The 27,043-nt window shown below is 39.3% G+C and overlaps 2 protein-coding genes across 2 annotated transcripts; one reads left to right on the forward strand and one right to left on the reverse strand.

Moving 5' to 3' along the window:
- The first annotated feature begins 189 nt into the window (after positions 1-189).
- il12a (interleukin 12a) lies at positions 190-2,154 on the forward strand. The gene is made up of 7 exons (XM_044355111.1): positions 190-208; positions 375-520; positions 624-713; positions 967-1,008; positions 1,206-1,349; positions 1,494-1,535; positions 1,668-2,154. The coding sequence occupies exons 1-7, from the start codon at positions 190-192 to the stop codon at positions 1,806-1,808; spliced, it is 624 nt and encodes a 207-aa protein (XP_044211046.1). The 3' UTR covers positions 1,809-2,154.
- A 398-nt stretch (positions 2,155-2,552) lies between these two features.
- si:dkeyp-97b10.3 lies at positions 2,553-18,910 on the reverse strand. Its single transcript, XM_044354881.1, has 17 exons — positions 18,433-18,910; positions 15,509-15,540; positions 12,308-12,340; positions 12,042-12,095; positions 11,788-11,820; positions 11,606-11,641; positions 11,120-11,161; positions 10,969-11,018; positions 10,732-10,784; positions 10,398-10,624; positions 9,744-10,003; positions 6,357-6,482; positions 6,083-6,218; positions 5,615-5,662; positions 5,443-5,514; positions 4,960-5,250; positions 2,553-3,929 (listed from the first exon to the last, which is right to left on the reverse strand). The coding sequence occupies exons 1-17, from the start codon at positions 18,480-18,482 to the stop codon at positions 3,901-3,903; spliced, it is 1,572 nt and encodes a 523-aa protein (XP_044210816.1). The 5' UTR covers positions 18,483-18,910; the 3' UTR covers positions 2,553-3,900.
- Positions 18,911-27,043: the final 8,133 nt, after the last annotated feature.

Below are 27,043 nucleotides of genomic sequence, written 5' to 3' on the forward strand. Positions count from 1 at the left end.
TACAAAACTTCCTTTTTTTTGCCCAATGGCACACACGATGAAACTACATTTGTGACGTTTTAATTTCACGTTGAGCTCCTGAGGCAGAATCAGGGAATCTCCCGAGGGTGAATATAAATCATAAGATAAAGAAAGCAGCATCACAGTGCTACTGCAGACACGACCAGAGATCTCTATCTGATCAGAAAGATGGCAAACTTTAATTTCTGTAAGTCTGCCAGCCTGAAACACAGATTACCAAGAGATAAGATACCTTAGCCAACTGCTGTTTTCATCTTGGTTATATTGTGTCTTTTTATCATGTAACTTGAATATGGTATTTGGTCGACTCATGAGACGTATGTGTTGATGGTTATCTCTCTCTTGTCTTGCAGACTTCGTCAGCTGTGTGCTGCTCCTGACCCTGAACTGGCGCACATCGACGGGAGTCCCGGTGCCCACTCTGAGCGCAGAGAATTGCGCACAATGCTCAATGCTCTTCAAGAGCCTCTTGCTAAACATAACAGAGCTTCTCAACAGTGTGAGTACAATTCATTTCATGTTGCAATACTGTAGTGGATTTTCTTTTCTTGTCACACCTCTGTAGTTTCGGAGTAATTAATATCATTATTTTTGTTTTACAGGATGTTTTGTGTTTTGGCATCACATCTGATACAGTGGTGCTGAAGAGTAAAGCGGATACAGCACTGGCCTGCGCACCCACGCTGACACAGGTGAGACTTGATTTATTAGTCATGTGAAATATGAATTGATATTTAAATGTTGAATTGAGGATAAAATTGTTTTTAGACATACTGTGGAAGGCTTTCGAGTCAGTTTTGCATTAAGTATCTTGGGGACAAATTTACTGTTGGTCCATCAACTTTTAATGGATCAAATTTATAGTTCAGAGATGTTTATGGGCACCTGGTTGGACCAGTAACACAGCAAATGTCTAATGTTTAAAATGTGTTTTTTAACCAACAGAATTCAGGTTGCGCAATGCAAAGAACCTCTTCCTTCAGTGAGGTATGCTTCAGTTACTATTTCTTTTAAAATATTCTTAGGATTAGAGCATACTGTATATAAAACTATAAATTACATAATATTTGTTGTTAATCTGCTATTCTATAGACATATTCAATCAGTCATTCCTCTTATTTCTTATATGCATATATAATGGAGACAGATGACTAATGTGTATTTTTTCTTGTTGGTCTTCACAGAGTGAATGTCTAAGTAACATCATGAAGGACTTGGCCTACTATGATTCTGTTATCAAGTCCTACCTCAAGTCCCCACTCAGAGATGCTGAGCAAGAAACTGCACTTCTGCAACCAACCCTGGGAATTGTACAGAGCCTGAGGAAGGTGTGTTTATTATGCATGTGTAGGAGGGGTAGAAAACCACACAGAGTAACAGAGTCACGATTTAAAGACAGATACAGCGTGAGAGAATCTCCTGGGAAATAACATTTGAAAGTTGCCTGACAAAATCTTCCTTGGTTTATACAGAACTGCTCCCCAATGCTGAATGGAGGGAGTGACTCTTCAGAGGTACTTTCATTTTCTTTTTTTGTTTGTTCCCTATTTAGTCATGTTTCAGTCTTTTAGATCAAAACCAATACCAATAATTCTTTTTTTATTTAGTTTGTAAAACTGGCAGTTCATTCTTCTTCTGTCTTTTAGGAGGTCACTGCCCCGCAGTGGGAAAGCAACACTTTCAGCAACAGGCAGGAGATGTGTAAGATGATGAGAGGCTTCCATATCCGAACCATCACCATCAACAGAGCTATGGGCTACATCTCCTCAGGAGACCACAGGAAGTAAACATCATCATCATCATCATCATCATCATCATCATCATCATCATCATCATCAAAATCACTCTACAATCCTCTTCTATGTCACCACTAAACAAGCCCTCCTGATCATTCACTACCATCATTTACAACTACCGACCAAGTAGCGTTGTATGCTGCATGTCTTCTCTGTATGATTAGTACTCAGGCATAAGCTAGCTGTCTAGTCTCAGTTAGAGCTGAATGACAGTCCAACTATTGCTAAGGTTAGCAGTCGAGGCCATGTTGGCCAATTCACATGAATGTATTCCAATATTTGGGGAGAATGTAATGTATTTAATTTATTTAAGGTGTATTTATTACATATATTTATTTGATGACATGTGATGTTATTTATTGTTATTTATAATAAAGTGTTTGTTTGATGCAGAAAGTGCAGAAATGGAAGTGATTTTTTGAATGAAACTGGGTGCAAACACACAATACCTTGTCCAAAATAACATTCAAAACTTACTGATGCAGTGGAAGAAGCATCTAAGCTTTTACCTAAGTAAAAGTAGCAAAACCACAATTTAAAACTACTCAATACCAGTAAAAGTCCTACATTTAAAAGTTTACTTAAGCAAAAGTAAATAAGTATTAGCAACAAAATGTACTTGAGCAAATATACTTACAGTACCAGTCAAAAGTTGTGTGTCTAAAGTGTGTCCAAACTTTTGACTGGTACTGTTGTTGCTGATGACAATTTATAAAAATGACAATGAAAAAAACATGCAGGGGATCATCTTTTGTTTTTATTCAGTCAACATTTGTTTCTTTACCATTATTACAAAAGTCTTTGGAGGGACTCAAACCTGATTATAAACAAGTGCAAAAAGGATGGGCTGTACTCTCAGTGGTAAAGCATTTAAGGAAGCAGCCTTGCTCTCTGAATGTAAACATTACTGCATAATATCGACATGGAAGACCCTAAAAACGCTCCTAAAAACATTACTTGTGCCGTTTCTGAAGCTTTTCCAAAATAGTGTTGTTGAGATCATTTGTTTGAGTGTCATTTGGAAGAGAAAAAACAGAGAAAAAGATCTAACTATACCATTTAAATGCCAAGTATGTTGAGAAATTGTAACTGAAATATTTCCACAGGCGGTTTATAGCACATTTTGTTAAATATATGCTCACATTTCGTAAAAATAAATCAGTGTTGTCAGGCTGTAGCTGCACTCACACATGTGGAACACTTAAATTCAGCCTTGCACCAAAATGCTTGTGATTTGTTTTGTTTTTTTCCACAGTGTACACTTTTGTAATACACACAAACAAGATTTATACTTAAACAAAAAATGTGTGTTCCCGTCTAAAGTAGGAATGGACTCATAGTTCAAGTTAAACATAATTATGGACATCTGGCAACTCTTTTCTATTTTACAGGTTCAGATTTGACAAATAAAATATGAACAGGCATGAACAAATAAAAATGACATAAAAAAAATGAAATCACGGGTTTGAAAAACAGGTAAAAAAAAGATATATACAGTACATAGTGAGTACAAATATAAAAATGTAGTTCAGTAATTCACCATGTTATGCTTTGGACAGTCACATGCATGTGATGCAATGCCTAATTGTTTTATAAAAAGTCCCACAAACATAACATTTTAAAGTGAAACAAGATACACGGGTTGGATTTTTCCCATTTTTGCAGTTTCAACACTGCAGCACCTACATTTACATCTAGTACTGGCTATATAATTAGCTACTGAATATTTCAATGACCTCTACCTCGACTGGTCATTCTTTAACCTGATAATGCTAAGCATTACATTTCTGGCTACATAAAGGTACCTTTAGCTACAGCTTGACAATTCTGTATTCGTTACAAAACCACAGGACCACACGTGAACAAAATAAGGGGAAAATGCCCGTCCAAAGTTAAGATAGTGGCCCTTTTTGTGAAATGCAGCAATACAATAACCCATCCATCATTTTAACATTCGGAAAACTTCTCAAAAGAGAAACACAAACTGAGGGAAGAACTGATGTTTGGTCCAGAGATCAACTCTGGCTCTCTGTATTCCTGAGATGTTTTTTTCTTCCAACAGTCAGTCTGAGTCAGATCCCTTTCACTTAGCTGCTCGATTGTGCATCATTCCTGAAAATAGACACAAATAGAAAAAAAAAATTGCCTGTGTGGTCATCAGAACTACAATCAATCTATAGATTTTTAGTTTGATCAACAATTAACTAGTTTAAATTATAAACATACAAAATGTAGGAAATTCAAAATAAGAACAAGTGCCTTTTTTTCCCAGAATATGGACATTTCAGTCAGAGATCTGCTCAAGATGTAATTTCAGAAATACAACTGATTAAAACTGTAATCTGACTTATATATCATCTGGCCACCCATTTGGGCCTTAGACCTAAATTTTTAACAGAAAGTCTGCTTTACACACTGGAGGTCTGCATTTTAGAAGATGTGGGCATTAAGAAGGCAGGGAGGCTCTAAAGAAGGATGCTGTTGAGTTGCATTATGGGAAGTGTAGGATTCAGTGGTTTCAAAGCTTATCCCATACTAGGGACTAAAATCAGGACATCTCAGCCTCTGTTGCTTCTACTTTCTTTTCTTTAAAAAAAAACAAAAAAACAAAAAATAGTTTCTCTAAAGTCCCTCAGCTTCTTGGAATTGCAATAACAGAGGAAATAAATAATGTTTTTTGTTACCTTACAGCCGCAAAACGTTTTTTTTTTTTCTGAGTTTATAGGTTGCTAAAAAGATTTCCAACAGTCTGGTGAGTTCGAATTTTCACCCTGTAACAAATTTTATGAGCAGATCTGTGACTGAAATGTCCAAATTCCAGGAGATTGCCATGCAGGACTGTAATAGTATGACAGCATGTGAAGCAGTATACATTTTTGGATGAGGGCTTGTAACCTACGTCATATAATAGATTATCTAATCCGACCAGCAGGTGAAAAAAACTGAAATTATTAATTTTATCACAATGTAGGACTGAGAAAAGAGGCACATTTCATTATTTATGAAGCTGAAACCTGCAAATGTTTTAGTTTAAACATTTACTAGAAGTAATCAAGATTTTGACCAATTGACTTAGAGATTAATCTTTTTTTTCATCATTATCATATGTATTAGAGAGTGTTTATGTCAAGAATGTCATTACCTCGCAGTGTCTGTTGGACCTCAATTGGCAAGTCATCCAGGTCCTTCAAAATGCTCCACAGGTGGGACACTGTGGCCTCTCCCGGCCCCCTCCTGCTCTTCCACTTCACTAGCATCTTCATCTTTTGTATGGCCACGTCTTTCTCTGATGCCTGGATGTCTTCCAGCTCTTTGGTGCTCAAGTCAAGATAGATGGCCACCTGCTTCCATTCCTTGCCCAGCTGTTTGGCCACCTGCAGTAACTGTTTGTCTGACATGTCCTGGCCCTGAGTCGTTGCCATATTCACTCCATCTGGAAAAAGACACACACACACACACACATACACACAGGTACTTAATTTCAGTATAGTTTTAGACAGACAGGTGCATCTGGAAACAGTGCCGTGTTCAGGTGCAAAACAAAGTTGTGCCTGAAGTTGTAGTCAAATCAGAAGTTGGTTAAAAGAAACAAAAAAACAATAATAAACAAAACATGGAAAGTCACCTGGCATGTCCTGCTGTCGACTTCTTTTACAGTCCGGTTCTTCTTCTGATGGGCTGCTGCTCCTCTGTCTGCCTGTGAATGAGACACATGTGATGTGAGTCAACCTGTAGAGTTATAAAGCTGAAAGCATGTTATGATGGTAAAAACACATGATTAACAACAACAAACTTACTGTTTGTTCTTTTTCTTGGCCTTTTTTCTGTGGTATCCAAACAGTCACCTGAAAGTATCAAAAACAAGACAAAAGGCATCACTACTCTGGAGTACACCCCAAATTACACACTCTGAAACACAATAATTAGATAGACGAAGCCCAGAGGTTTTGTTAATTTGCAGGTGAAAAAATGTCCAGGTTTACATCTGGTCTTTTTATGGCTTCATGTGTGGCACCACAGTCATTGAAAAGCCACTAAAACAATTACTGGTATTATAAGTTAACTGGCAACATGTGTCTAAAAAGCTCCAGGATTTCAATCCTGCCAAACATCACTGTTGCATCTTTGTGTCTCTTTCTGTCTTCCTCTCTCTTGCCATGTTTCCTGTTACTGTTCCCTGTCCAATAATAAAAAAATGTCTGACAAAACACTTTTCACCCGCAAATCACCAAAAGTTTGCAGTGGGAGACTAAATGCACTGATACCTTCTCTGATGATGGCGGACCATACAGTCTCCTCAGTGTTAATCTCTATGAGAGACAATTTAAAAGGAGGAGGCTGCTCAAAGAAAGCTTCAAAGTAGCCTTTCATCTTAGTCACTGCAAGGGTGAATTTCAAATCCTGCACAGAGACACAAACATAATTTAATTGTGTAGTCAATGCATAACAAATGCAAACTATATGTATACATGAAGTTGAAATATAAATGAGTCCATGTGAGCATACACGCCATACATGCACATGCAAAAAAACACAAACCTCAGGTTTGATCTCCCCCTCTGGCTCGCTCATGAGACGATACGTCCCCTCATCCAGTTTACAAGTGGGAGGCTTCTCTATCCGAATGTAACGGTTCTTGTAGCACCGCACCTGCTTGGCTATGTCCTAGTTAACATACGGCAGGAGGAAAACATGAATTAGAAGTCTTACAGACGATAAGCAGGCTGAATTGTGATTAACATTCAATAACACATTTTCCACAGTCAGAGTGGAAAAATTGAAGGCATCTCAGAAGAACAAACCACAAAAACACTTGCCCTGGTCAGTGATGGTTAGAGCAACATAATGTACATACATGCCAGTCATTTTTCTAGGTTACAATAAATATAGTATGATTATTCACCAGTTGCATCCTGCCAGACACTCACAACCACAAACGCAAACACATTTCCTGAGTTCCCACAGCAGTGCAGCATTTAAAAAATGACTTGGCATTATTGTCATGTGACTGTCAGATTTACGTGGCACACTTACAGTAATTCCAGCATTCTGACACATACTGTAACAATAACATTTTTTTGTTGACCATAAAGGCTATTCTAATAAAAAACTATTAACTATCCTGCAACACAAAATTACTATATAATACTGTATCACCTCAGCACAACAAATTTCTTTCACATCTTTGCTTTAGTTTATTACACAAACATAATGTGGGCGTCTACTGTCAATTTCACAAAGTCTGGAAACATCAAATCCACAACAGTTACAAAAATAGACAAGAAGGGAAAGTTTTTGCCTCGAATTCACTTCTTATTTTTCTTATATACCATTTCATAGGTAAGGCATTTTGCTGGAGTTTTATGTGGTAAGTAGTTGACATGATTGAAAGTGATGAATGAAAAATTGGGGACGGCTTGGATGATGGTCTCATGAATTGGAGTTTTTTGTGGCATACATGTAGAGAGGGTGTTTTATTTTTTTGCTTCCCTCCTTCAGAAAAAAAATTCCTCAAAACACAAAATGTTCAATTGACGTGAAAAGTCATGAGACTGTTATCGCTTCTACAAAAAAACAAAAAATGGCTCATTCACTGTATTTTAAAAGTGGTTTATGAAATGGCTCATATATATATGTGTGTGTGTGTGTGTGTGTGTGTGTGTGTGTGTGTGTATTTATAAAAATATAAATATGTCCTCAATAGTAGGACATACAGAAATGTTACTAGGTCCTGAGTTTACAGATTGCCAAAGCAACGCTTACAGAAAACGAACCCAGTGTCTTTTTTAAAACATCTAAAATTGCAGACATTTGCATGTCTGTCTGAAAGGGGCTTCCTCGGAACTGGGTATTATAGATATAAAATAAAAAAGGATCCTGCAACTACAGCAGGTTTTAGGGAAATTTTGTTTCCAAAACAGCTCATTCATCAGTTTTAAAAATTCAAACAAAACACCAGTGACAATCCAGCAGATGTTGCACCTGTCATGTTGGGTGAAAGGGAGGGCTCATGTTGGTCAGAAAACTGTTATTTAATGTAGAGCTTACAAAGGCTCCAATTAGGCTCCAAAGCACTTTGAATTGCCTTGTTGTTGAAATGTGCTATACAAATAAACTTGCCTTGCCTTAAAATGATTAGGAGGATTTTTTGAGCTAATTAGGTCCATGCAAGTGATGAGATGGTCTTGCCACTTTATTAGTTTAGGTAATTGGAAAAAAAGCTGTAAAAGTCACAACAACCTGAACTATCCCTTTAAATGATCCGATCACCAGTCACTTGTGATTGGTGCCATTAAGATGCACACAACATGAACTCTGATGTCATTAATTAATGATCTGACTCCGGCAAACTAGAGCCCTATTGTGGAATCTGTAATAGAATCATTAAATAGATGGACTTTAATACCAGTCTCCTTAATTGGCGACATTAACATCTTAAAAATTAATACATTACCCAAATTGCTCATTTTGTTTCAATCAATCCCCTTATCCCCACTCAAGTTATTTTTCACTCGAGTCAAAGATTTAATTAAGTGTTTACCAACTTCATCTGGAACAATAGACACTCTAGGATTTTTTTTTACTCTACCTTACTTACAACAGAAGGTGTCTAAAACTCGCCAGCCTACACTGGTACTACTGGGCAGCACAGCTAAGAGCAGCCATGTGCTACTTCACTACTTGTTCCCGGAAGAACCTCCAGCCTGGATCAAGTCTGAGACATACTCAACTACCTTTACTCTTCTGAGCCAAACAAGCTGGGGAAAAACACAAATAAGCCTTTCTTAGAAATACTATGTACATCTTGCATGAGGCCCAAAAATATAATGGGGAAACCCAACAACACCCCCCCCCCCCCCACTGTCACGTTTCATGGATCAATAGCAAATTCACACCTGGAAGAAAAGATTCTGGTTTTAAGACATGGGCAAACAAGGGATTAAAGACGATAATGGATCTATACAACGATGCAAGGCTAATGTCATTTACTGAACTACAACAAAAGTATGAGCCACCTCTCTCAATGCTGGAAGACATTACAGTAAAACACGCTGTTGTAGGGGACAGGTATCACTCCTGTTTGTGGATAAGCCATCTGAGTCTTCAGAAGATAAACTTAAAAGCTAGAGGCTAGATTTACAAGAAGAACTCTCAGAAGAGGAATGGTCTGAGGTATGCCTGAAGGCTCAAAAACAAACAATTAACACGCAGCTTAAATTGCTACAATACAAGTGGATTTAAAGAAAATATTTAACACTTTAAAATTATAAATGCTTCAAATGTAACAATGCTAAAGGAACACTCTTTCACTGTTTATGGGAATGTGATCAAAGGTTTTTGGTAGGGGGTTCTTGATATGGTTAGCTAGAACTGAAAATCCCCTGTCTGCCAAAGTTGCGCCTCCTGGGTATTTATCCAAGGGATTTTATTACTAAGAAGAGTGACCGTGCACTATCAGACTTGTGTCTCTTACAAGCTAAGAGAGCAATAGCTATGGGATGGAAAAATGTGACCAAAACAAGAATGAATCCAGATATTCAGGTTCTATCCTCATGTGTTGCCATGGGAACTAACATGCATTACTAAAGGAAAGCTGGGAATTTTTGAAAATATCTGGGGGAGCTTCATGGAGTTTTTGAAGCAAATGTAGGTAATGATTGATGAAGTCATAGACTGGAGTGGGGGCGGGGAAACCGGGATCAGATTATAAAGTGGAGTAGCCCATGTGATCTGCAATATTTCTGTACATTGTAGTTACTGTAACATCTGTATATTCACTTCTGTTTCTATGTTTTTGTTTACTTCCCTATTCATTTGATGGTATACTGTATTTGCTGCCAAGACTGACCATTTCAGTCATATTTACTGTTTGTTATAATTGAAAAACCCCAATAAAAATCTGCTAATAAGAAAAAAAAAAAAAACCTTGATGTCAGATGAGCTGTTGGTGGCCAGGTAGATGTGGAAGCTGTAGTTGTTGTTGTTGTTGTCATTGCCCAGCTGCTTGTAGACCAGGACCACCCCGTGGTGCTCTACAGGCTGGCTCTTCTGGATGATGGGACCCACGGGTGAGAGGGACGACACACGCCACTTTACATGGCTGCCTGAGTGGTCCACTGTCGGCTCAATGAGTGGACGGTTGTCCTTTATGTGCAGGACACTGAATGTCATCTCATCATCTGGGTCTTCGTGAGGAAAACAGGGATTAAGAAAGTGTAATGTTTCGTTTTTGCTTTAGTGAATGTTTTAAAAAAAAAAAGATTATTATAAATTTAATTAAACTTTACTTTGTACGTAAGGTCACACATGTCTTAATTGATCCAGAATTCTATCTTTACTTTCATGCCAGGAATCAATTTGTTAAGTAGGCATGCATGTTATGTTTTTTTTATTTTAAATGGTGAAAAAAATATCATGGAAATGAACTGTTAATTAAAATCATGACAGCCTCCCGGTGACATCTTAATTGGAAATACTTGGCCTTCATAAAGTTGCCTTATGGGCCAAGATCTTTATTAACAATCAATTATTGAACATAGAAGACACCAGGCCTGAGATGACCTTGATATGTATTCTCACCAGCCAGGCAGACAGAGTGAGGGAACTGAATGGACTTAAGGACGGACGCATCCTTGTTGACTGTGTCCACGTTAAATATTGGCCCAGCGAACTTCCAGGAGTCCCGGAGGAACGAGCCAAACTTGGACCAAGACAAGACGGAGTACCGCACAAGGACCCGCTCTGATGCTTCAAACACCAGGCCAGTGACTGTACACTCATAAGTGCCCTCTGCTTCCAGCTGCACCCTGAAACACACACAGAGTCAGTGATGCTGCACATACAGAAATCATTATGACTGTGCACACACCAGAGGAGCATGTAGAAGGTGCCTGCATAGACTCTTCATACTCACTGTAATCGTCCCTTAGAGATCCTCCTAGGAGTAACAAGCTCATTGCCATGGCTCTGTCAAACAGACCAACACAGCTTCAAATTAAAACATCATCAACTACAGATGGATATGTTCAAAGGAAGAGAAGCTCACACACGGCCCTCCCCAATGTCAGGATGTCAAATACAAGTAAACAAGGATAATCAAAAATATCAGGCAGACAACACTGTGAGATGAACATTTGGTTTCTGAGCTCACCTGCTGTATGGCTTTGCATTTTTCACAGCATAATTTGAAGGGCCTCTCATCTGTCAGGATGTATGACAGTAAACGGGATGTTATTTACAAGACAGGTGCAACTATCTCCGGTACACCAGTTGTGCCGTAACATCAGTTATAATTTTCTTACCTTTCCCATTTGGAACCTCTGCTTCAGTTCCAGGGATCAACTCTAGAAGGTAAAATAATTAATGTCCAATATTATTACATGGAATTCACATGACAGAGGCGGAAAACCTTGTGTTAAACCTCTGGCAGATACCCTAGACAAAACTTTTCACATCCTTGGTCAGTTTTTTGGTTGTGAGCGAGGGTGGAGCATGCTCAATTACATGTCAAATTGAATTCTGCATTCCAAAAAAGCCCAAAGAGTCCAACATTTTGTGGCATAATTACGTAGTGTGGCTGCCATTAAGATGTGGTTGAGGCTATATTCCGCTCAGCTACCGCTAAAAGCCATGGCAACAAGCTGACATGACGGACTGGATGTAAACAACAAACAGTCAGTTTTTTAAAAAGCAGAGTAGTTGTTCAGTCTAGTAAAGGAAGTTGTCAATAAATAATTAATTAATTTGAAGTTTATCTAGACACAATGTTGTTTCATGAAGTGTCTCACCATTTTTTGACTCCTCAGCATCGGCTTCTTCATTGTCTGCAAAAAATATAAAGGAGATAAATTGAGTGAAACCGTTCTAGCAATGTTCACTATGTTTTGTAAAATCACTGAGTTTCAGGCATCCCATGAGACTCTTCAAATCATCCTGTATGTTGAATTGGATATATGATGTTAGTTCTTACCTTCTTCTCCTTCATCCTTCTCAGCACAGGCTTCTGGTTTAAGTCAAAAAATGAGAAAGAAGGGATGGTGAGAAACAGAGAAATTATAGGACAAGTTTGACATTTTTAGATGCGTGGTTATATATGCTTTCTTGCTGAGAATTAGATAAGAAGATAGATACCACTCTCAGATATGAGGGTGTCTTCTCATCTTACTCTCAGTGAGAATGCAAATACGTGAATTATGAGATGTGACAGAGTGATGATAGACTAACCCGAGTCCTCTTCCTCTTCCTCTGAGCTTTCCTCAGTGGATGTACCTGTGTTCTCTGTTCAATAAATCCATATGAGAGGGACACATGAGAAAAATTTTCATTGAACATCCAATGAATGATGAGCAAAATGTCACAAAGTTTTAATTTTACAAGAAAAAAGATTGAAAAAGGGATTAAATGTTAAAAAAATGACCCATTTTCTTTTGCATGAGTTATATGGAAAGAACAAATGACTTTCACTGGTGTGATGCTATATTTGTGCTTACCTGAACTACTGTTGTCACTTTCTGTCAGATTATCTGCAACAAATTAGTAATTGTTTTGAGGTTAGTATTGTTTGGTCTGTAAAAACTGAAGCATTAATGTCTAATTGTGAGGAAAAAGTCCCAGTACACTTCTGTCTTATTAGTCATTTCTATTGCTACATGATTAATAAGGTTTGCTTTTATCCATATCATGGTCATCATTATGGGACGTTCATTACTTTTAAAGGTTTGATACCATCATCAAACTATTTTTGTGGTTATTATATTACCCAGCAGTTAATGTATGACCAGTTCAGGAAGAGTTTCAGGAAAAGTACATTTAACCTGTGAGTGGGGAAAGTCACTGTGTAGTGAAAAGAGAGCACACAATCATCTGTAAAGCTTGTATACATACTGACTCTGTAGTTTTTTTCTTTTTGACATAACAAACCCTACTTAGAGCAGAGAAAACCTCAGCTGCAGTGACATACCCTGTTGCTAAACTCGTCCACTATTCATCACATTCGCACTGTTTAAAACTTTACGTACAAAAGGAAAGTGACAGGGTGAAATGGACTCATGTAGATTTAAGTGTCATAACAAGTAAGAAGTACAGAGTTTTAGCTTCTGTCACTGGGGCTCTTCCTTTAACAGGTACAGCCCCAATGCTTCTACCCTTGTGTACTGTGTTTTTTTTAAAAAAACAGTCTAAATCCATATTAGTCATCAAAAAAGCCCTTAGCAGGTCAGACTTACATCAACAACTTTTCATTCCCTAGCAGCTTAACTGTGGCATCCTGCAAAGAAGTCTGTGATAAGTGCCACGCATTAACATTCTGGCACATTTATACATATGGGTCCAAAGGAACTGTTGCTCCTCTCCTCCCAGTAGCAGCGAATGTCCATGGACCGGGCCATCTGGCTGAGTTCCTGGTCGGCTAATGGATGGAGCCCATCCTCTCTGGCCCACAGAGTTTTATCTTAGACTAACAAGCAGATGCTGCCATCGCTGCTCCGCTCGCAGCAGCTCCCTCATCAATCTCTCTCCTCCACTTCGCTCTATCCGTCTGCGTCACCTCTCTCTGCACTCTCTCTCTTTCTCTCTCTCTCTCTCCACCATTTCTCTCTCCTTGTCCTCACATGACTCCTCTGGCCAATCTCTTTCTCTGCTGCTGCCTCATCTAAGCCAGCAGGCATCCCTCATCACTCTGGCATGGCCGCTTCCCTTCATCAGACTGACAAACAAGGTGGAGAACAAACACCTGCACAAATACACACACACATGTGTGCACACACACACACAAACACACCGGTCACACTACACTTCACACACTTCACAGCTTCAAAGGTTTTGGGTAGTTTCATGGGTGTTGCCTGCCATCTGCTGGTCTAAAAAAACAGGGAAACCAAGGGCATAAAGAGAAGGGTTGATGTGTGATGTACAGTGGTTGTTTTTAACATTTTAGGCCTGTGACCCCTTAACCTCTTAACATACAGTTTTCCCCTTTATGTTAAGGTTGTTAAACTCAACTTATTTCACACTATCTTAGAATCTGTATCAACTTATACAGAGGCAACAATATACAGACAGGTGATGAAGTTAAAGGAACAACTGGTACAGGTCTGAATGCTTGACCCCTACAGTGAGGGGATCTGGTGGCTCTGTTATGCTGTGGGGGGCATTTTGCTGGCATGGTTTGGGTCCACTTGTCCCCTTAGAGGGAAGGGTCACTGCAAATCAATACAAAGTTGTTCTGAGTGATCACCTTTATCCTATGATGAAACATTTCTATCCTGATGGGAGTGGTCTCTTCCAGGATGACAATGCCCCAATTCACAGGGAACGAATGGTCACTGATGGTTTGATGAGTATGAAAATGATGTGAATCATACGCTATGGCATTGACAGTCACCAGATCTCAACCCAATTGAACACAACGATGGGAGGTTTTGGACTGACGTGTTAGACAGCGCTCTGAAGAATGGTGTTGGCATTGATTCTACAAGTCTCTGGAGCTCTTCTGGAGGGATGAACACCATTCTTCCAAAAGATATTCCCTCATTTGGTGTTTTGAAGATGGTGGTGGAGAGCGCTGTCTAACACATCAGCCAAAAATCTCACATAAGTGTTCAGTTGGGTTGAGATCTGGTGACTGCGAAGGTCATAGCATATGATTGACGCCATTCTCATACTCATCAAACCATTCAGTGACCCATCGTGCCCTATGAATTGGGGCGTTGCCATCCTGGAAGAGACCACTCCTATCAGGATAGAAAAAGACTGCAAAATATTTTTTATTAAAAAGTAATATTCTTAATGTCTTGTGCATTATTTCAAATACATGTCCCAAAAATTCAGCCTGACACTTCTATCTTTATCTATCTTTATAAACCCTGGTATATCTACTAGCATTTAAAGCAAATGTATGTGGGTTTGAACAAAGTGTGGATGCAAGAGGTCACTAGGAATGCACCACTCTAATCCGCCGAGCCAGTATGTAATAACTTATCATCAAGCACATGTGACAGATTTTTGACTTTTGTAGTTAATGTCACTGTTTCAACAATCAATTGCATTCATTCAGTGATGGTGGGTCACAGCATCCTCCTGGCTGTGGATGAGTTCCACGCAGTGAGGTATAAAGATTTTGTGAAATGTGAGAAAAATAGAGCACTCATACTGGATCAGTAGTTGTATCAGGAGACACTTTGAGTTGAGGTATCGCAATCGATATTCAGAGAGAAAAAGTCAGATCCCTGCATTCCTAATCATCACTAGTTGAATGTCTATCTATTATGACTAGGTCAACTATAGAGGGATTTTTAAAAAATGTTAAAAAGACTAAATATTAAAGGAACATCTGAAAAAATAAACACATTTTTGTGTACAGTACAGGTGGTACGGTGTGGCATTTTAAAAAGCAAATGCAAATCTGGGGACACAGATGATTATGCAAAAATCTTGTTGCCCTTTAAGGCAAATGATATGGGAAGTAGAGAGGCCAAGCAGTGAGAGGACAACAGAGACAGGAAGGAAATCAAAAGTAGTGACATATAATAGATGGGGATGCACACCTTTTTAATATTAAAATGTTCCAGGGGACATAGTACAGTCACCAAATTAAAAAAAAACCACACATCTGCTCTGTGAGAAAATGAAAGGAGAAAGAGTGGCCAACAGCGAGGGGGAGGGAACTGGGTAGAATATGGGTTGATGTTTACCTTTGTTTTCAGGCACAGGGATATCTCCGTCTCTGTAGGGCAGAAGAGATAACATTCAGACAGCTACAAATTACACAAGAAGCATGCAAGACCGTCTAGCATGTGGTGACAATCTTTGGATGAAATGTAGACGTTAGAAGTTATGGCTCTTATTATTGTGCAGCTGCACGTTCTTGTAGTACACCACTTCTGCTTTCAAACAGGAACACACGCAGTCGGGTGAGCTTGAGAAAACAGGAAATGTGTGCAAGCTGCCGCATCTCATTTTTTCACACTTCTGACACAACCCATCCTGCCATACTATAGATTCACCTTTCCACCCAAACTACCACTCTGACCTACTTTCAGAGCAGTGCTGGTGGCTGGGAAACCGGCCATGGAAAGATACCAGCTGGAGACTTTTGCCATTTAACAAAAGTGTGGCTGAATGATTCATATTCAATATAGTCATTTATCTAGTTTCAGTGGTATCATATTGTGATGATATGATATGGTGTCATTGTTTTTACAAAGTTCTGGTTTCCAAATAATTGATTTCAAGAAAATTGTAATTACAAACTAATAAAAATTTCTTTTGTTTTACAAACATGAAAAATTTTGTGATATATATCAATGTATATATGTATACATTGTGTATACAAGATGTATAAAATATTACTTAAGTACAAGATTTGACACAATGGATAATATAACAAGCTTTTAAAATACAACACATTGTTAAACTCTATATGAAGTAGTTCAAACTAGCTCCACCTCCAGCAGCTACAACAGTAACATGCTGCTCAAACACTGATGCTTCAGTATTAATAATCTAAAGATGTCATTTATAATAATACATCAGTCAGAGGGACAAAACGAGTACTTGTGCAGCAAAATGTACTTTTACTTAAGTAGGATTTTTCATGCAATACTTTTGCTTGTAATGGAATATTTTTACAGCGCTGTATTGGTACCTTTACTTAAGTAAAAGATCTGAGCACTTCTTCCACCACTGTATATATTAGACATCAATACTAGTTCAATCTGACTTTTAAATCTTTTGATATGTGCTACATTGTCCGAGGAATTTAGTAAATCATTGAGCCATGTCCAAGTGCCATAGTTTAAATGTTGTGTCAGAGCAGAAGACTGGAGAAACCTGTTAACACAGTCTGAGCTTTAACAAGAGGCAACATGCTTGAGATCTGTCTGGGGAAATCCAGGGCGGGCCAAACCCGCAAGATGAACAATTTCACCACCAGCAGGCGTAGGTCACACATCTAACTGTGCATCTGTCTGTGTTGCTTTTCCTGTTTCGCTCCCTCTAGTTGTAAAACTGCAGAACTAGGTCATAGAAGAGTAAAATGATATGTCAGAGGATGAGGGATATTAAGGTTGACAACATAACAGTCTTTTATTTAGTATGTGTTAATTTGTGATAAGGCACCGTGGTTTCCTGTTGTTTTCAAACATCTGCGCAGGAAACACCGTTTCCTACTATTCAAGGTAAGCCTGTCCACAGCTCTGCCAGATAGCCACACCACAACGACATGGAGGCTCATTAGTTGCCATGATAATCATCTCTTCGTCTTTGCAAGCTTTGCTTTCCGTTGTTCAAATGTGTTCAGACACAATGTATTAACTCCCTGCATGAGTTCTTGTTTCTATCTTCCTTTCCACAAAACGCGATAATAAAATCTTCTGTGAGCGTCTTGGTCTGTCTCTGGTTTAAAGATAAAGGCCACAACATTTACATGCTTCCTACAGCTTCCCATAAACACAATGTAGAGAGAGGACATCTGTTTGTAGATAAACAACTGTCAGTTGGCCTGCGTCTACTGCACAAGTTAAAAAAAAAAATAAAAAAAAACTGTTGACCTTTAATACTTCCACTGATTGATATTATAATGCTCTACTTTCACCGTGATCTTCACAGGGTCAAAGAATGCCTTTATTCAAAATATGATCCTGTAAGCTTATATCATCCTGCCACTGCTTCTCTCTTTATATTAAACTACTTACATGTCCCTTATGCACATTTAATTTCACTGAATATTCCATAGGCTGTAGTACAATGTTTATAATACAACATGTTATATTATATTGTTCACTTAATGACTTTCCCAGGCCTTATCACTTACTGAATGGCCCCGGCAACAGCACAGCAGTACTCACTGAGGACAATGAGTCATCAGTATCACCTTACCTGTCTGCTCTACACAATACAACTGATAATAAATATTGTATAACTCTTCAAGATTGGTGGATGGGTGTGAATAAAGAGTTTCACCCTCTGTTTTGCATATATCTATGTAAAATAGTGAGACTTTCAACATTTTAAATCATCCATAATGATGAACTGAAAGCAGGAGGTTATATTTTGGTGCTTATATTAGATAAAGTGCTTGTTTTTAGTCGACTCTGTGGTGAGGTTACATTGACAAAATAGCGCACATGGCGCATGGCACCTATTTTTCTCTCCTACAGTATCACTATAAGCACGTGTGTGTTTATTTTCAACAGTATAACCTATGACTTCATGTACGATTATTGTCAATCCTAAAAGGTCGTTTTCAAACAGGCTGTTTTGCAACATGATACATTGTAAGTGAGTCATCACAGTGTATCAACACAGCAGCGTGCAGAGCAACAAAGAGGTCACTGCTTCCGTACTATCGTCTGTTTGGATCCATGTTTGTTTACATGTGATTGTTACAATGAAGCAATGGTTGCACATTTACTTCTTTTACTTGAAATGCATTACACAGATGGCACCAGGCAACGACAGACACAAAAGACTCCATTTCCTGTATTATCGCCATGCAGTTTTTCGCGCTGGTTTCATCCACTGCAGTGCAAACTGTACCCACACAAACACAAACACTGATATAAAGCCAGAGATTAACAGTTTATATTCTTTATGTTGACATTAAAAATAGTCTTACCCGTCCTCCAGGTGACAAGCCGCTCCGCAGCTCGCCATCTCCGCCACCATCCTCACTATCTCTCTCTCTCTGTAATCAAACCCCGTTATACTTTCTGTTCTTCACGGCGTGCAGCGTCTGCGCGTCAAAGCACCTGAAAGGCAAATGATGCAACCATTGGCTATCAGTGTTTCCTTAAAGCGCCAAACAGTAATTGGCGAATTAGTGGTCATCAAAGCCCTCGTTGCTCGACAACTTCTTCACATCACTTGTCCATTTGAGTGCAGCATCCTTTCATCGGAAAAAAACAAAACATCTGGATGTTACCAAAAAAAAAGGCGCTTATAGTTTCCAAAATCCAAAAACAAAACAGGCATCCAGCCTTTTTGCAGTGTAGATATGGATGTATTGTTTGCCTTCACAAATACTGCGCTTGTTGTAGATGCAACAAATACGACACAGATCTTATCATCATGTTGTTCAATACTGATCTGTTCACTGCGGATGGCGCCGCTTTCAGGATCTGCGGTGCTGCGCAGTTGCGGCGCAGCGCGTGAACGCACATCAATAGACGCAACATGTGGGCGGGAGAGAAGCATCGCGCCTTCAGCATGGGCTTTGTAAAGTTATGTTGATGAATTACAGTCGGATCCCCAAGTCCCATCCCAAATCCCCCCCACACCCTTTTTTAATATCAGAGATAACAAGAATACGGAAAGAAGTCATTGATTAGGGGAGATACACACCCTACACAGCAGCAGCAGCATCTCTGATGTTTGTGGAAAGACAACACAGGATAAAGTGAAATCACTGAACATTTTAGACATTTGTAGAGTCTACATCTGGTCATCTTTTTCCATTACAACATAAAGATTTATCCTAAAATGAACTATTCCAGTAAAGGAAAGAGCAAGTAGTTGGAGAATCAAGCAAACTGTGATCGTGTTTACTCTTCTTTCCAAATAAGGTGTCTGTATTAATCTTAGAGGGGTTTTTTTTTCTTAGTTGCACGTTTTCTCCCACACAGAGAACAGCACAGTACAAGTAGGTTACTTTAAGCGGGAAAACATCCACATCAATTACCAGGCTGCATTACAGGCAACAAACCACCAGATGTCACATCAGACAACAAAACAAGTACCAGTCAGCAGCCACTGCAAAATATCCTTGCACCGGAAGACATATTCAAACTTGATTCATGTATTTGACATTGCAGAATTAAGTTAATAGTGACATGTGTAAAGAATCAAAGAAGACTTAAAAACTTCAGTCAGTATCTATCACAGCTCACTGTCCAGCAGAGAGAGCAAAAGAAAGGGAGGGAGAGCTCTCTGGGAGATGTCCAGTGGGAGGAATGAGTGAAGGATCAAGGGCTTTCCTATTGATCTTCCACTCATTGATCTCTTCCCTTGTTCCTCTCTCCATCCACCCGTCCAACTTTTTAAGGATGGATATGCAGTTTGCAGAAGAGAGGAGGGAGACAAAGAGAGAGAGAGAGAAAGAGAGAGAGAGAGAGTGAGATGCCGCAGACTAACAAGGACGCTATCCAAGTCTGAGAGTCTAAAGGGAGAGATCAGCTCCTCTGTGCAAGAGGAGACAGCACGACATCAGACTCAGTGGCGAGACGATACCCCCAATACCTCAGGAAATTAGAGGAGATAAACTGAGAGCAGTGGAGGAGAGGAGGGGGGAGAGAGAGAGAGAGAGGGAGAGAGAGAGAAGAGGACAGGAAAGGTCAGAAGCACAGGAGAGAGGTGGATGGATGCGAGGAGAGGGAGTAAGAAACAAGATGAGGAAAAAGAAAAGGACTCATGCAAATCTTGACTTCCTGAAGACTTGAATTGATATTGAAAGGCAAAAAGTTGAGGAAACTCAATATTTTAAAATGCCATATTGCTGTTTCACTCACATGGATTGTTTTGATTCACTGCCTGTAATTGGACGTTCAATGCACTGATTCCATTAAAGAAAGGAAGTATTTGTTATGATTTTTGGCTTTTGTGCTACTGTAATTAGCATACTAAGCACTGACAGACTGGAAAGACTTGCTTTTTGACTTGCAAGTCAAGTATCAAAGAGTTGGACTTGATCCCAAAGCCTTAAAAACAGCTCTTGGAATTATGTCCAATGTGTTGTAATCATACATTTCTAAAAAGCAAGTAAAAAAGCAACAACTGACATAATCTTTCCCTCCACTGCAGCTCAGTTAAAATAGCATTTGTGTGTGTGTGTGTGTGTGTGTGTGTGTGTGTGTGTGTGTGTTATGACAGGGCTTTTTTTTTTTTTTTTTTTTTTTAACAGATGGACTAACCTGTTTGGAAACGATGATGTCAGACACCCTAGAGGGTTAATATGAGCCTTCATTGTGCAGACTCATTATCCATCACATAGACACACATACACACACACTCAAAATAACACACCCACACACACATACACACACACACACACACACACACACACAGCCACTCACGTATACGGATAGAAAGAGGAAGAAAACCCATACCTCTGTGCTCAAACATCCCCTTTTATAACATACATGTATTCACACACACAGATGCACAAAAGGTGTCCTCTTACTCTGCAGATGAGGAACGCCACATCCTTTCAATTTCAATGGGCCATTTTGCCATCCGGGCTGAGTTATCACTGGAAAGATCCATAGTAACAAAAGAGCCGTGCCTGCTGCAGCTCTGCATAAAGAAGCCAGAGAGACGTGAACAGGGACAAAGAGCAACACCTTTGCATGGAGAAAATGGGAAAGAGGCTCTGGAGATCATCCAGCCATGAAAGATTTCAGAGGGAATCTCTTTTTAACCCCGTATAACGGGGCCCATAGGCCCATACATAATGTTTAATGTATGGGCCTAAGAGTTGGCAGTTTTCTAAAATTATTTCCTGAGCAATCAATAGAATAACCTCCCTGTGTGAAAGCAACACAAAAAAAAAAAAACCCAAAAAACAGTGCAGTGTTGTTGTACTCTGATACAGGGTTTTGGATCAACAAGGGAGAAATGTTTCATAAAGTGTTACTTAATAGCAGACAACTTTGGACTTGGATTCAAACGCTAATGATTTGCGACTGAACTTGTGACTTCATTCACCGAGCCCTTTTCCCTTTTGATTTCATTATCTGAGGCCGGTGTTTGCTTGTTTTATGTCTTTTTTGTTGTTTTTCAGCATTCACTTCTGTTTGCTGTTGCCATCATCTCGTTTTTGTTTTTTGTCCTTTGGGGTTGAGATGTTTTATGAGTCTTTTATTTCTTCATCTCACCCACATAGTTTATACTCCTTTTGTTCTCTATTTTCAGAGTTTTGTGATTTAAATGAGAAAATAAACCTAAGACCCCCCAAAATGATTGTTTTTGTCACATTTCTCAAAATGCTTTACAGCAACAACAACAGAAGCTGAGAGGCTGTTTTGACATAATGTCCTTTTATTTCAACTGTTGATGAGGATAATTCATTTTGAAATTTAAACTCTACAGTGCAGTGTTATGTAAGAGATAGTATGATATAGCAACTAAGGTTAATGTAAAGCAGCTTTGTGAGGCTGTTTGCAGCGATGCTTTGAGCTAAATGGTAAATTTAGCAATGCTAACATACTCACAACTATAATGCTAACTTACCATCACCTTAACATTTGCTAATTAGCACTAAAAGCAAAGTACAACTGAAGCTGGTGGGAATGTCATCAGTTTGGCAGGTATTTGGTCATAAACTACAACTCAAAAATGTCTGACGTGATGATGGCGCTAAATTAGAACTTAGGGGATCACCAAAGGTACTACAATTCATCTTGAATGTGTGCACCGAATGTCATGTTGGCACTAAAGGCAAAGTCAAGGGATCACCAAAGTCAGCAGGATTCATCATCTGGGAACCATGAATATCTGGTACAACATTTTATGGCAATCCATCTTACAGTTATTGAGATATTTCAGTCTGGATCAAAGGGGCGGACAGGCTGACTGACATTGCTATCCCTCCCTAGAGCCATGCCGCTAGCTTGGCTAAAAAGGTTTGACCACTTAAACCTCTGTGCTCCTAATATTCACTTTAAAAGGCAGCTTCCAAGTCAGATAGTCTACGTTTTCAGTAGAGTTTAACAACATTATATACTTCCTATATTCTCCATCTGTTTGTATCTGATTGCTTTGAGGCTATATCAAATTTATTAAATTAGATACTCAAATCTAATTTGCTGTTCTCTATAGATGCATTGTTTTGATTAAGTGGAAAATTCCACTGTACATCATTTACACAAATTTGTCTTTAATTTGGCATGCAATATTTAATATCTTTGGAAACCCTGGCATCTTGATTACAATGCAAAATAAATTTCTGCGGATATGAGCTTTGTTTTCACACAAGTCTGCCAAAAAATCCAAAGAGCTGAAGAAGTCATAATATACAAACGTCTAATGTACAGCATCCCATGTATGGATGTTCATTTTGTGAAAGACATCAGAGTTGATCCAAAAACATTTTGTATCGTGTAAATTCTGTTTTCTAAGATGACATGCACCACATCTGTTCCTGATGTTGTCAGTGTGTGGATTTGACACCTACACAGAATTCTAATACTAACCCAGACGGGATTGGCTTTAATTGTTGTACATTTCCACATATTAACAGATTTCCTGTCTCTGGACATCCATAAAACTGGATGGAGGGTTGGAGGGAAGAGACAATGAACGAGGAATGGAGGCCGTAATTGGGGAAAAATTGGGGAAAAAAAGAGAGGTTAGTGCCTGCATGTCTCCAAGGAACTCGAGTTGACTACCCCCTCCATTTCTCCTCTCACATTAGTCTACACCCCCCACCCCTCCATCTCTTACACATACTCTGCACTTATTTCTCTATATTACTGTATACTTAGCCTGTCAGCATTTCTGTATAATGTGTGTTGTGTCATGGCCTCTTTCGCTTTTTATCTTTCCCTCTTTTTCTCCGTGTTGTTGATTCCATATTTCAGAGCCCTCGGGGAAGTCTGTGCATTCAGAGGCCACAGAGCGTTGAGTCCTGGGACACAACGTGGGCGTTCTGGTAGGAGGGACGCAACTGAAGACTTAAGTCTAGTCACCTTCTGAAGCGCAGACCACCCCTCGCCCCCTCCTCTTCTATGAGTGACTCAGCGCAGTAGTGCGGAGGCAGGGGGTCAAAAATCCCCTGCCCTCCGCCTCCAGTCTCAAAACATGTGGTAATGGGAACATTTTATCCTATATTTAACCTCCAGGTGTCTGTCCGGTATGTATGAGTGTGTGTATGTATGCGTGTGAGTCATCTGCAGTTGGTTGTTTGTAGACGGGTTATCTTATAGGGAAAAATGAGGTTGTCCTGGTCCTTTGGATTGGTTGGGGGCTTTTTGGCAGTCGTGGAAAAGCTGTGTCTGGCCCCCCCAGGGCTCCACAGTCACCTCACTCTGATGAGAACTATTAAATCTGTCTGAGGGCGAGTGTGTGTGTGTGTGTGCATTAGATTTGTGTGAAATGCACTGAGGAAAAGAGTCAGGACATGGGAGAATAAAGTCAGTTGGCTATCACTGTGTAAATGCAGTAATACTGTGAATGTAATGCCATTGTTTTGCTTTGTCAGCTAAATAAAGTTGCAGTTTAGTTCAACATTTCTCAGACAGAATATCATTAGCCATGTTCAGAGTCTTGATCTCGCAGCAATAGGCACCCCTGTGGCAGTGTGGAGGGGTAGTATTGCCAAAAAACAAAAAGACAGGGGTTGATATATATCTGCATAAATCTATCCAGGCAAAATGATGTTCCCATTTATACAGAAAGCAGTGATGCTGAGTCAAATCACTTAGTGCAATTACCCATCAAACCTGTCTAAATGATAGAAGTGTATTATGCCCTAGGATCATCGTAAGAGCAACCTTATACAGTTATTCACCATACTGTCAAAAAGCCCAGCTCAGCAGAAACCTTCCAGCTCATCAGATTTATTAAGAGCACTGAAAGTGATTCCCTTGAGACTGAAAAGGGGATTTTACCCCTCTCTTTTTGTTATGGATTTTTTTGGCCTCTTGGAGCAGGTTTTCTCCTCAAAGGAAGTCTGAATTCTGATTCATCATTGAGCCAAAAGCTACACAACGCTGGGAGAACAAGCCACATAAAGGTAATAGGCGCCCACTTTCTTTCAAACATGTTTGCAAGAAATGACCACATCCACACGCTTGTTCAGTGGAGTTCTGACTGGAAAAGCACAAAGTTTATGCAGTTAAGTCTATCTCATGACCTGTGTCACATGTCATCCCTTCTCGCTTCCATTTGCCATCCACTCACCACCACACTTTGTCCAGTAACATATAAATGAGAAAAAATGCTTGAAACTTTAACCCCACAAACAAACTACAATACAAATATAGATGCCCCATACATAAAAGTATGCACGCTCCTCTCAACGCACGCACACACACACACACACACACACACACACACACAATCCCATACACTTAAAGACCTCTGAGCCAGCAGAGCGATAAGATTAGAGGAAGTACGTGGGTGTGAAATAGCTGTGGTGTGGGACTTTCTGGATTCACACAATCTACACTGACTGCAGGCCCTGCTTTTTATTAGAGTTCAAGCTGATGGGAATACACAGACGCTGATGACACCCACACACGTATCCTGCATTTCTGGGCCTAAAACTGCATAGATACAGTATTTACACAACATTAAACAAGCCAAAAATTATGCACTCATCCTCCATAGTCTGCAATTTCCCAGACACAACTATTATTACATATGCTTACACAGAAAGAGATTTTTTTAATATAATCTGTGACACTATATGATTGATTATATAACACAACAATATATCATACGACGTAAAGATCAGATTGTTTCCTTAAATACAGCAAGAAAAGACGACAGAGGCTCAGGCTGGTCTCGGGGCAGTAACCCCGAGGTTGTGACTTCTGCTCTGGTGCAAACAAAGCAAAAGCCAGAACCATCAGTGGGTCCATTAACAAAGCCCAAGGCCTGACAAGGCTTTCTTTGTTTCATAATTAATGCAAACGTGATAACCGTGACATTGACCGTTGGGAGGTCCGTACATCAACGTCTCTGACACATGAAAATGAACGCTGCCATTCATCATTATACAGAGCTAATGGACCCCATAAGACTGAATTATTAAGCACAACACAAGAGACCTTTGTGCCAGATTAATGGAAGCATACAGCACATCTATTACAGTGATGCACTAGAGTCAGTGTGTTATCATTTTAATTGTTAGCCATACGGGAGGCTACTACTTCAAATTATCGTGTCAGTTAATGCAACATGAGAACAGCTGCCATTGTGTTGCTGGTGTTAACAGATTTGTGTGTACATACTCCTCACTGTTTCATCTCAATCCTCTCTCTCATTCTACATCTGTCTATTGAAGTTCATGCCTCAGTGTGCATCAAAAACCCATCTGTTAAATTACAGAAACCCCATTTTTGTAAATATACTACCATGCATTATTAGAAAAAACACAGAACACTTGTCCTAATGTCCTTATTTGGTCTCCAATTAGCTTGATGTGTTTGCTGAAAGCTGCTCCTGGATGGACTGAGGACAAGAAAGAGGGAGAAGATAGATAAAGACAGAGAATTTTTTATTTTTTTTATATAAGAGCAGCACTTTGTGGTGGATGTAAGGGAAAGTGGGAAAAAGAGGCAGGATGTGAGGTTAGCACACTCTTGAGGAGGAGAAATAATGAGATAAAGAGGACAAACAAGTAAATGAGAGGAGAGGGAACAGATTATAGTTTGATATATTGTCGCAAAATCTCAGTGATCAGTGAAAAACAAAGATTTAAAAAAAATGGAAACATTGAAATGCACCCTGCTTTCATAATTACTTAGACTGGTTTAATTTGGGTTGCATTACAAATCTAAAGATCTCAAGCTTTCCTCTGGAGAAAGCAGAATTTGTCTTTACTTTCAAGAGACAGTGTATATTGAAAGCTGTGGTCAAAAATAGCAGTTGTTCCCTTTACATGTCAATAAGTGCCCACTAAGAAGCAGAATAGCAGAAGTGCTGGGAAAGCCCTCGAAACAATGGACCGAAAAGGGTTTCTGAACTCAACTCTCAGAGCAACTGGCCACCAGCTATTGATTGTGTATTTGTTTATTTGGTTAGAAGGACGCCCTGCGATCACGTTTCCGTAATCGAGGCAGATTACAGAGAGAAATATGATGCTGCATAAATTAGGTTGCATGATCCTGCCCTTCTACTGAATTTCACGTCATAATTCTCCAGTAATTCAATTTGGTATATTGTGCATTAGGCCTTGTTTGGGAAAGAAAGGAATACAGACTGGCTATTAGCGATAAAGAGTAACATGAAGACAAAAGGGGCTAAAACGTTCCCTAGTTTAAAAGGATCCGACACATGATTTACAATGGAGACCTCACAAAACACAGTGAGACCATATCTCATCACTACGATCCCCTTTATCTAAAATATAGTAACTGTAGTCTTCTCTGTTCCATCTAAATATCATAAATCCTGTTTACTGAGGAAAAGAGGGAGAGATAACCCTTTCAGATTCAATAAAGACATTAAGGCTTCCAGAGTGACCTTTGTCAATCTACTACAGCCACTGCAGAAAATTATTCATACAG

Source organism: Thunnus albacares, chromosome 6, assembly GCF_914725855.1.
Source record: "Thunnus albacares chromosome 6, fThuAlb1.1, whole genome shotgun sequence".
NCBI lineage: Eukaryota > Metazoa > Chordata > Actinopteri > Scombriformes > Scombridae > Thunnus > Thunnus albacares.